The sequence below is a fragment of the Psammomys obesus genome, unplaced genomic scaffold (assembly GCF_907164565.1).
Source record: "Psammomys obesus unplaced genomic scaffold, mPsaObe1.curated_primary_1811, whole genome shotgun sequence".
Taxonomy (NCBI): Eukaryota; Metazoa; Chordata; class Mammalia; order Rodentia; family Muridae; genus Psammomys; species Psammomys obesus.
The window spans coordinates 15,159,494-15,169,695 of NW_026596120.1; the positions used below are offsets into that span (position 1 = coordinate 15,159,494).

Here is a 10,202-nt window from a genome sequence, read left to right on the forward strand (position 1 = left end):
GCTAGGCTGGCTTATTTCACTTAACACGAAGGCCTCTAGTTCTGTCATTTTCCTGCAGGTCACATGACTTTGCTCTTCTTTAGGTCTAAATAGCACTCCACTGCCTATGTATGCCATGTTAAACCGAATGGCTCTGTAACTAACTCACTGTGCTTTGTCTTGCCCTGTGTGTGTATTTCCCGACTAGGTTTATTATGTGCTTTCCTGAACTTGCGTTCTAAAGGGTCTGCGTTAGGCTACAGTTAATAAGAATGTGTGAAACAAGTTTCTGGATCGGTCTTGGTTTATTGTTGCTGTTTTGGAAACTGTTTTGACACACTGTAATTCTTAAAAATCAGCTCTGTTTCCGTATTCACACGTAGACACGATTTTTTTTTTCAGCAAAACTCAAGTACACATAATGCAAAAGCACATCAAAATAGAAAGCAAGTGTTCCCAAAGCGAGCGCGCAGTTCATAAAGCAGGCTTCTCCTCCCATCTTGTTAGTTATGAATTTGTTACTTTATAAATGTCCTGGTAAAGCAAACCCACTGACTACAGGTAAATAATGCTGGATGTAATCTCAGGGTCCTACCAGAACCAAAGCACTGAGTTTACAGTTGTATTAATGGACAAAAGACAATCCCAGGACATTCGAGTTACAAATTGTTTTTACTCGAGGGTCTAATTGGAGGTGCAGATGTGATGACGACTACGGTGAAAATCTTCTTTCGGCAGCTAATCATCCAAACTGATCAGAGTAAGTGAACAGAGTGGCCCCTGGGGAGACTGTTGCCTGTGCTTGCTTGGTGTCCCCGTTCCTCCTGAGAGGTGAAACCCATTCCTCGTTTCACAGGCCTGTTCCTTGATGTCTTCATTCTGAAGAGTCTCTCCTTCCGATTTGGGACCGAGTCCTATATTTAGTTCTAGCTCCTGTGCCTAAGGCAGGGAGTCCCTCTGCCAGCAGGCGCTCTGCTCTCCTGTGCCTTCATCTTGCATCCTCGCCATCTGCAAAGCATGAAACACACACCGCTCTTAGCGTCACGACATCGGCTAGCAGTGTTACCTCCTGGCCCTGCTCCTCTGGGCGCCGGGCATGAAACAAACCCAGGGAACCTTCTCTATCTTCCACGGTCAAGCCCAAAGCACAGCCTAGAGAGATATGTCCATGGTAAAACTGGTAAAACTGAGTAACGTTTAAGGGCTACGAACACCGTTCTCTCTGCTCTACCCATGAGTTTAGTGGCTAGAATTATTATATGAGCATTTGAAGGGGGTTACGATAGCCTACAGTGTCTGGCTCTGTTCAGAATTCCTGTGGCCTTTTCATAGTATTCACTTCCTGCATTCATCCTCCTCCTCCTATCCCACCTGCCCCCACTCTACCCCTGACTTCCCCCAAGTGAGCTTTTGATTGCTAATGCCAGCACCGACTGTCCTCCAGATAGTAAACAATGGAGTAGCTTTAGCCACAGGCTCCATAAATACCTAGGGTGTAGATCCTTCTCTCCTAGAGCAGCTCTTGGTCCCTCCGTTAGGGATCTGGGAGGCAGGAAGACCTAACTTTCAGGGTAGCTAGGCTGAGTTCCCAGCCAGGCCCAGGCTTTGGTTGCCCTCTATGGGACTGTGCTGAAAGTGCACCTCATTTGGTCTCTACTCCTTCCTGAGGATGCTGCCTCCATTGCTTGACAGATTCTCCTGTGACTATCTCGTGAATAGATCTCATGAACAGAGGCTGCCAACTCAGGGAGAGCTTCGGGGCAAGATGACTTAAGAATGTTAGCTAAGTACCCATCTCCACGGGAGGTGGGGGGAGAGGGAAGTCATGTCCTCTTTGCCTTGCACCTTGGAGAGTTTACATCTAATTTTTTCTTACCCATTTAAAGGTATGTAACTACAACAGGCTGTGAAAGCCAACGTTTAAAAATAAAGTTTCCATAGGGGCCTGGGGAGATGACTCAGAAGGGAAAAGCCAAGCCCGCTGACGTGAGTTCCATGCCTGGAATCCATGTTTAAAAGCCCAGTGTGGTAGCATGCATTTAGAACCCCAGCATTCCCAAGGTGAAGTGGGAGGCAGAAGCTTGCTGGAGATGGCCAAACGGGAGTAAGCACTCCTCCTCAAAACAAGGCAAAAAGAGAGAAAAGTCTGGGTCCTCTGACCTCCACACCCCCACTCATACATACACACGCAGACATACAACAACAAAGTTTTAAACGTGTTTTTTTTTTTGTATTTGTGTGTTTTTGTTTTGTTTTTGAGACAGGGTTTCTCTGTGTAGTCCTGGCTGTCCTGGACTCACTCTGTAGACCAGGCTGGCCTGAAACTCACAGAGATCCACCTGCCTCTGCCTCCTGAGTGCTGGGATTATAGGCGTGCACCACCATGCCCAGCTTTAAAATGTTTTTGAATGACACTTCCATGTTTCTTTTCTTTTCATTTTTTTCGGACAGGGTTTCATGTAGCCCAGGCTAGCCATGCACTCCTGGTCCTCCTGCCTAGACCCCCTGAGTGCTTGAATCACAAATATGCCACCGCTTGTGGCCGCATTTCTCTTTCAGCTTATCCAATCAAATTTTAATTCCATTAGTGGCTTGATCTCAGCTATCACTATATCAAACAGGTTTAAGTCAGATAATTTATAGCGCTCATTTCACTACTTAAACTTCTACCTCCATTCCACTTCTAGCATAGGATTTCATCCCAACTGCAAAAGATTCATATGCTTTAAACTCTATTTGCCTGATCGTACTTTTCTGTTGAGAAGAATATATGTGTGCGTGTGTTCTAATTTCCTATGTCTATAATCTAGGAATGAAATTTTTGTCAAGATGGGATATTATTAGAATTTACCCCAAAAGGCTATATATATGTAAACATTGATCATTTTCTGAGGGAAAAGTAAACATTTTTGGGGAATGTGTTTATTAATTATATGGATCGTTTTGCACTGAGGAAATGGAGGCTCAGAGAGGCAAAGCGGCACGTCCATCACTGGATGTTCGGTGACTGTAGAGCTGTTCAATGACTGCTTCCACGGTGGGCACTGGACACCAGCTCTGTGAGGGGTCTCTCATACAGTATTCCGCGGTTGGACTGCTTTGATTATAGCCACACTCTCGGGCTTATTGACTACCCCCACAAAAAAACCCAGTGAAATCTCCTGCAAACTGGCCTGCCTGTCAGCAGTTTCCCAGAATCATGGGATTGTGTCCACTGTAACTATCTAGCGGAAGGGCTCCTATTTAAAAGGGGGGGGGGAGGAGCAGATTCACACTCAGAATCTACACCACTAGGTGGGTGATTCTCAAACACTGGTCTGTAATTCTCATCACCAGAGTTTCCGTTCAGTAGGTCTGAGCTGGGATCTGAAGATCTGCGTTTCCAGGGAGTTCTGGTGTCGATGTTGCTGGGGTCAGATTCTACCAGTCGGATCATTTTCAGCAGCAAAACTGCCCGGAGACATCCAGCAGGAATGATTCGATCAGGATTCATCTCGGCAGTGCTTTCCAAATTTGAACACATGCTTGAACCACCTAGGGAGCTTTGTAAATAATACTAACTCTGTGTCTCACCCTCAGATAATTACTTCATTGATGTGGAGTGTGATTTTGTTCTCAGCTACCACGCAAAAAATGCTGTTATATATAGCCTAGTATATGACTTTTGGTGAATATGTATACATTCTCTTTTAGACACACACATACATGCATATAAATTGTATTGGGTTTATACAATTAACTTACTTAAGGTTTCTATTGCTGTAATAATACACCATTACCAAAACCAACTGGGGGGAGGGAGTTCTTTCATCTTACTCTTCCAGGTAATAGTACATCAGGAAGGAAAAACAGATCAGGAACCTGGGGGCAGGAACTCAAGCAGAGGCTACGGAGAAGTACAGCTTACTGGTATGTTCCTCATGGCTCCCTCAGCCTGCTTTCTCCTGGCACCCAGGACCACCTGCCCGGAGTTGGCACTGTGCACAGTGAGCCGCTCCCTACCCACATCAATCACTGCTTAAGAAAACGCCCCATAGGTCTACCTACAGGCCAATCTGTGACGGCATTTTCTTCATCGAAATTCTCTTTCCAATTGAATCTAGCCTGTGTCAAGTTGGAATTCAAAGCTAGCCAGTGAAACAATGTAGAAAAATTACGGAGTCATATTTCTGACTTCACTGTGATCCATAAGTATTTAGTATAACATACTTTCCCACAAGACCCTGGAGCACAGCAGGACTCCGGATGGCTGCCCTGGAGTTCTCGGTAGATTACTGCTCTCCGTTCCTCACTTCCTCTTTAGCCACAGATCCATAACTACCTCCCACCCAAGGATAAGAAGTTGCCCTTAGCCCCCACATTCATCTCAGAATCACAACAGTCTTGACCTCTCTGGGTACCACTGAAATCATAGCTCAGCAAAGAGGCAACATCTCAAAGCAGGAGAGCTTGGGTTACAAAGGCAGACCTGGAGCGTTTGGAGTCAGGAGGCTCCTCACCTGCCCCAGGGTGGAGCTCCTGCCTTCCCAGAAGGTTGTGGTCTTGTTCATGGCCCCTGCTTCCCAGCTCCCTGACTCTGCATCAAATCTTTGAAGCTACTTTCTTCTATGGTTGCTCTGAACACAATCAACCCCCTTCCAACCACTCTGAGATTTATCTCCCTTGTCCTCTTATCTCAGGGAGTTCCCTGTGATAAGCAGTGTCCACTTTTATTTCTTTATTATTATTTCTCCTGGCCACCGTGCTTCTCAACCCCCAGGGGAAAGGACCAGCTGGACAAAAGCACTTCAGGGTCTTCAGCAATTACCTCGTTTGTCATTCACTGGAGCTACAGTTTCTTCTGAAGATGGCTCTTCCTCATCATTCACCATCAGTTCCCCAGAGGAGAAGAGTGTGTACAACTTCTGGATCAAGTCAGCTGTGGTCCCTGAATGGTTGCCGTGATTGTCCCCTAGTAGGAAGAGATGCTGCTCCTGAGAACCCAAGTCTCCAAACAGCTCGCTGTCTCCTGCCTCGATTTTGTACACCTCAGGGATGAAGCTAGGGTGAAGGAGAAAAGGAATTAAAGTGGTTAGGCCAAGTCCCTTGTAAGATTAAATGCAAATGTAGCCATATCCCAGAATAGAAATCCATCTTGTGCACATGATAGGAACCTTCTTAATGGGGCTTGTGGATGAAATGAGATACAGGGGCAATTTTCTAATATTCCAAGAGAGAATTCAACACACATTTGTCTCAGAGGTTTAGGATTCCAAACCCAATGTTGTTTTCATTGCTAAAATTTTGTTGGGGACTCAGGGTTTTGCAGTCAGAATTGGCTCTGCAACTCTGTCTTGCGCTTTCTGAAAGGAATATGCTTTCTTTGTCATGTTTCCCTTCCAACCTCTGATATCATAAGCTCCACTTTGGCACTAGTCAATCTGAGTTGCACTATGTCATTATCACTATGAGATAGTTTTAATAAAAGCAACAGATGTGGTTGTTCATCATATAAAATGTGGTTTTTTATAATATAGATTGTATTCTGTCTTCTGCTAGCCAGCAATGCAATCATCAACACATTTAAAAACACCCTTGCATAGCCCAGATCCTACATTCTGAAAAGGAAATGTCATTCACTTCACGTTCTTGGATAATGACCCACTACCACCAGAGCAGCTATCCCTTCACATTCTTAAGGACTGTTTCCCGGGCTGCACTTCCCACATCTGAAATTTCTTAACTCACAATATGCTGTCGTCTGTGCCAGTATCCTCTGGTTGGGCAAAGGTGATATTAGCACACTTGGCTTGCAGGTCTCTGGTGGGATATTTGTTGATGGCACCTGGAGACAGAGTGGAATTCTCAGTCCAGTTTTTACCTTCCCACATAATGGATATCACCCAAAAAGTCAGTTCAACTTTTCCTGGAGATGGAAGACTCTTCAAAAACAAATTAATCTTTCTAAGGGACTTGGCTACACCAGCACACTGGTATTGAAAGACCTTGTTATTGCCAAGTCAATGAGGCACAGCAATAATTGAATTAAAAGTCCCTATGCCCTGTGGTACAATTCAAGGACATCTCTGAATTTTTCTTTTTACCTATTTCCCCCTCCCTCTCACACCCCAGGAATGGAGACTCCTCCTAATAGGCTCTGTTGGCTATTCAAGTTGCCTTCCTTATTTCTACCTTGGGGTTGAAAGAAGACACTGTTTTTTACTCACTGGTAAATATATCACCTAATTTTCATGATTACTAACCGTAAGTTGAGTCCTGGGATTGTGTGTGTGCCAGGACCCCTAAAATCCTGGAAAACCCCAGAAAGCCCCCAGCCACTGCAGATAACCAAACAATATGGCTTTTGCTCTGCCCCTGATTCCCAGCACAGGCCAGGACTTGTTTGATGCTCTAAGAACTTGGACTACTCCATACCTCTGTCTAAAATGACAATGCCAAGGGTAAAAGTCAGAGCAGCTACTCTCAGGGTGCTGTAGTAGAATGGTAACATTCAAATCTCTATGTGGCTGTGCTTACTCTAGATGTCTTGAACAGAGGCAATAGAAAATATCTGTACCCATGAGTCATAAGAATTCAAGGATGGTTAATAATGACAAGGTAGACCAGATGCCCTATGAAAAGGTGAAGGATAGCAGCAGTGGGGTTTTTAGTTATCATAGTTGTATGCTTCACTAAGGTTTTAGTAACTGAAGTGTAGTTTAATAGAAAAGAACATAGTCTTAGGGCCAGAATGTGTGGGATTGGGTCCAGAATTTGCCAGAGATTAATTACAAGCTTTTGAGAAATTTATTTAATATACCTGAACCATAGTTTTTCCTTTATAGAAAAGGAATCTGAATTCTTCCTTTTGGGGGATATGCTGAAGATTAACTGATGTTAGCCAATTCAGAGAACCAAACATTTTGTAAATGTTCAGAAGTCAGGCTTAAAAGGAAACCTTTCGCCTATTTGAGGATCTCCTGTCTGAAACTTTGAGAGCAGCAATGGCCAAACTCAACAAGACTTTCCTCTGAGATTCTTCTGCTGCCTCCTATTCAGAGCCCACTACTGTCTTCTAAAAATAAGATACATTTGACTACGAAGGCTGAAAGACTGCATGCAGAGGCATCAATAAGACAATAAAGGAGAGACGCTTAAGTGACTTACGTCTGACTGAATAAACAAACGGCTTGACAAACTTGATGATATAATCCAAATCTGGCTTGTGTGTCCGGCCAAGCTGGACTAAGTGATGATCCAGGGGGTGGCTTGCTAATTCTTCTAACTCCATGTCATTGTGTACAGGACCAAAGGAAAATACAAATATGGAGTAGCCTTGGCACTTGGCTCTCAGAGATGCATTTTTTAAAACTTCTTTGTCTAAAGGGTTAGTTTCACCAGCAGTTACTATAAAGATAACTTTGTTTTTCCTCAGGTTGGGGGTTCCTACAAAGACATTGTCAATTGTCCACTGAAGGGCATGCCCAATAAAAACATCTCCATTGAGCTGCTGAAGAGACTCTTGGAGATGATGTTTCATTTGATGTACAGTGCTGTAAGTGAGCAAATCGAATTCCAGGTAGGCTGGGCATTCTTCAGCGTTTGGCAGATAGCCTGGAGGAGAGTAGGTCAGGACAGCCACTCTGTCTCCTAAGACAGAGGTCAGCGGAGCTGGGGTGATGTGAAAGTAATCCAGCACTGAAGTTATAAAATCTCTCACTTCCTTAAACTCATCATGTCCTACTCTTTGAGAAGCATCTATGAGGAAAGCCACATCCATGTAATATTCTTGAACAGAAGCATCCCCAGGCTCGTCAGCAAGACCCACTTCTTTTCTGCCATGGCCGTCAGGTTCTGCAACAGAATAACTCGAGTCACTCTTAGTGAAAGGGCTAACCTGAAACTCTAAAACATAAATGTAGACACGAGGCATGGGGTGTTACTATTCTTCATTCTCACACCATGAAGACACCACTAATCAATACAACTGTAGATCAATACAAACAGCAGATATCACTGATGAATCTAAGCCCCTGTTCCAAGATGCAGTCTTCAGATCTGCCTTTGCTTAGGGCAGGGCAGAGAGCTAATTCCATTTGATACATGTTGTCACATAAGAAATCTACTTGCTGCCAACTTCAGGTTTTTCTAAAATGACTCATTTGACCCCAAAATATCTTAATGCAAAAAGACAAACATACGCCTATTTTTGGTGCTTCCACATGGTTACAAAGCCTACAGCAAATATTCACACCTACCGAATATTTAATTACAAGGAGTAAACACAGGAGCAAGTACAGCTTGTCAAGTTACAACTCTCGTGCTCGCAGAGATGTGTAAATAAAAGGTTCATCCATAAACCAGCATCATGAGAGCAGCTACCAGTTGGTATTGATTTTACAGCCTTGCTGTTGTGTAAGACATGACATCCTCTAAGACTTGGGTGCTCTGAATGGAGGCCTGCGCTTATCAGCCCATGGCAAGATAAAGAACTCACACCACGAGGGAGGTCCAACAGAATCACTAAGCACTGACTAGTCCAGTTAACATAAATTTAGTTCTCTCTCTCCCTCTCTTCTCTCTCTCTCTCTCTCTCTGTGTGTGTGTGTGTGTTTGTGTGTGAGAGAGAGACTATGTATGTATGTATGTTTGTGTATATACAAATGTGCTTGCTATGTGCATGCATATGGGAAGGTTGGAAGTAGGACCTGGGTGTTTCCTTCATCACTCTTCATATCACCTCTTTGAGACAGGGTTTCTCGCTGAACCTGACCCTTACTTTTGCGGCCAGACTGACTGGCTGTCTTGGGGGGCCTGGGATCCACCCCTCTCCATCCCATGCTTCCCACCCCACCCACATCCAGGACTGGTGTTCCATCTGCATGCTGCTGTCATGTGCAGCTTTTAGGGGTGCTGTGGATCTGCCTGGGGTCCTACTGCTTGCAAGGCAAGGCACCTTTTCCACTGTGCCATCTCTCCACCCCCCTCAGTTTACATGCTGATGCAAGATATTTGCTGCCAACCATCACTCCAAATGACATTGCTTTAAATCTGTGCGACTATGAAAGCTTTCTACACTCCTGGGAAAGCTGGTGGGAGGGGGGGTGTTGAGAATCATCAGCTCTGTAAGACAGTGAGTAGATGGCCTTTTCGTTTTCCTCCCTGGAAGAACAATAAGTAGCTTTCTAGCTGTTGATTCCTATTCCTGCTCAATCTGTCACTAGGAGCTTGCATAGTTAGCGTTTTATTTAATCCTCCAAACAATGAATGAACCAAAGAAAAGAAAAAGAAACTAGATTAATTCTATAAAACTCAATATCAAAATAAAATTCATCAAACATGATTACCACAAGTGATTTTATTCATATTGAAAATGCTTTTTTGGATAATTTTTGAATGATCAATGAGCCCTGCATTCCTGAGGCAAATCCACACTACCCCTTTGTCTATTCTTGTATTTGACTTGAAAAGTCACTTTCTAGAGTAATTTCTGCATCTATATTAATCAAGAATGGTGGCCTAGGCCAGGTGTGGTGGTGTACTCCTTTAATCCTAGCACTCAGGAGGCAAGCAGATCTCTATGAGTTCAAGGTCAGCCTGGTCTACATAATGAGTCTTAGGCCAAGCTGCATAGTGAGATCCTGTTGAGAGAGGGAGAGAGAGAGAAAGAGAGAGAGTCTAGTGGCTTGAGAAATTGACTCAGTAGTTAAAAGCACCTGTTGCTCTTGCAGAGGACTGAGGTTCAATCCCCAGCACCCACATGGTGGACCACAACCATCTGTACTCCAGATCCAAAGAATCAAACACCCTCTTCCGCTCTCCACTAGTACTAGAACGTACATTGTGCATATACGTACATACATGAAGATAAAATATCCATAAACAAAAATAAATAAATCTATTTTTTTAACAAAAGGTCATATATAGTTATAATTTCATATAATTTCTTTGTCTGTTGTTTTGGCATCAAAGTAACTTGGCGTCAAAGAATGAGCTAGTAAACAGTCTTTTCCTTTAAATTCCCTAGAAAAGTTTGTCTAGAATTGATATTTATGGCCAGGTGGTGGTAGAATACACCTTTAATCTCAGCACTCAGGAGGCAGAGGTAGGCTTATCTCTGAGTTTGAGGCCAGCCTGGTCTACAGAGCAAGTTCTATGACATTCAGGGCTACACAGAAAAACCCTGTCTCAAAAAACAATAAATAAATAAATAAATAAATAAATAAATAAATAAATAAATAAAT

The 10,202-nt window shown here is 43.6% G+C and overlaps 1 protein-coding gene across 1 annotated transcript in view; it reads right to left on the reverse strand.

Annotated features, from left to right (window-relative positions):
• Positions 1-282: 282 nt before the first annotated feature.
• Col6a5 (collagen type VI alpha 5 chain) overlaps positions 283-10,202 on the reverse strand; it is a 55,510-nt gene continuing 45,590 nt past the window's right edge. The window contains exons 15-18 of the mRNA XM_055629511.1: positions 7,126-7,812; positions 5,707-5,803; positions 4,787-5,019; positions 283-987 (exon numbers count right to left, since the gene is read on the reverse strand). Coding sequence (XP_055485486.1) covers positions 968-987; positions 4,787-5,019; positions 5,707-5,803; positions 7,126-7,812 — 1,037 coding nt within the window. The 3' untranslated portion in view covers positions 283-967. The remainder of the gene's footprint in view (positions 988-4,786; positions 5,020-5,706; positions 5,804-7,125; positions 7,813-10,202) is intronic.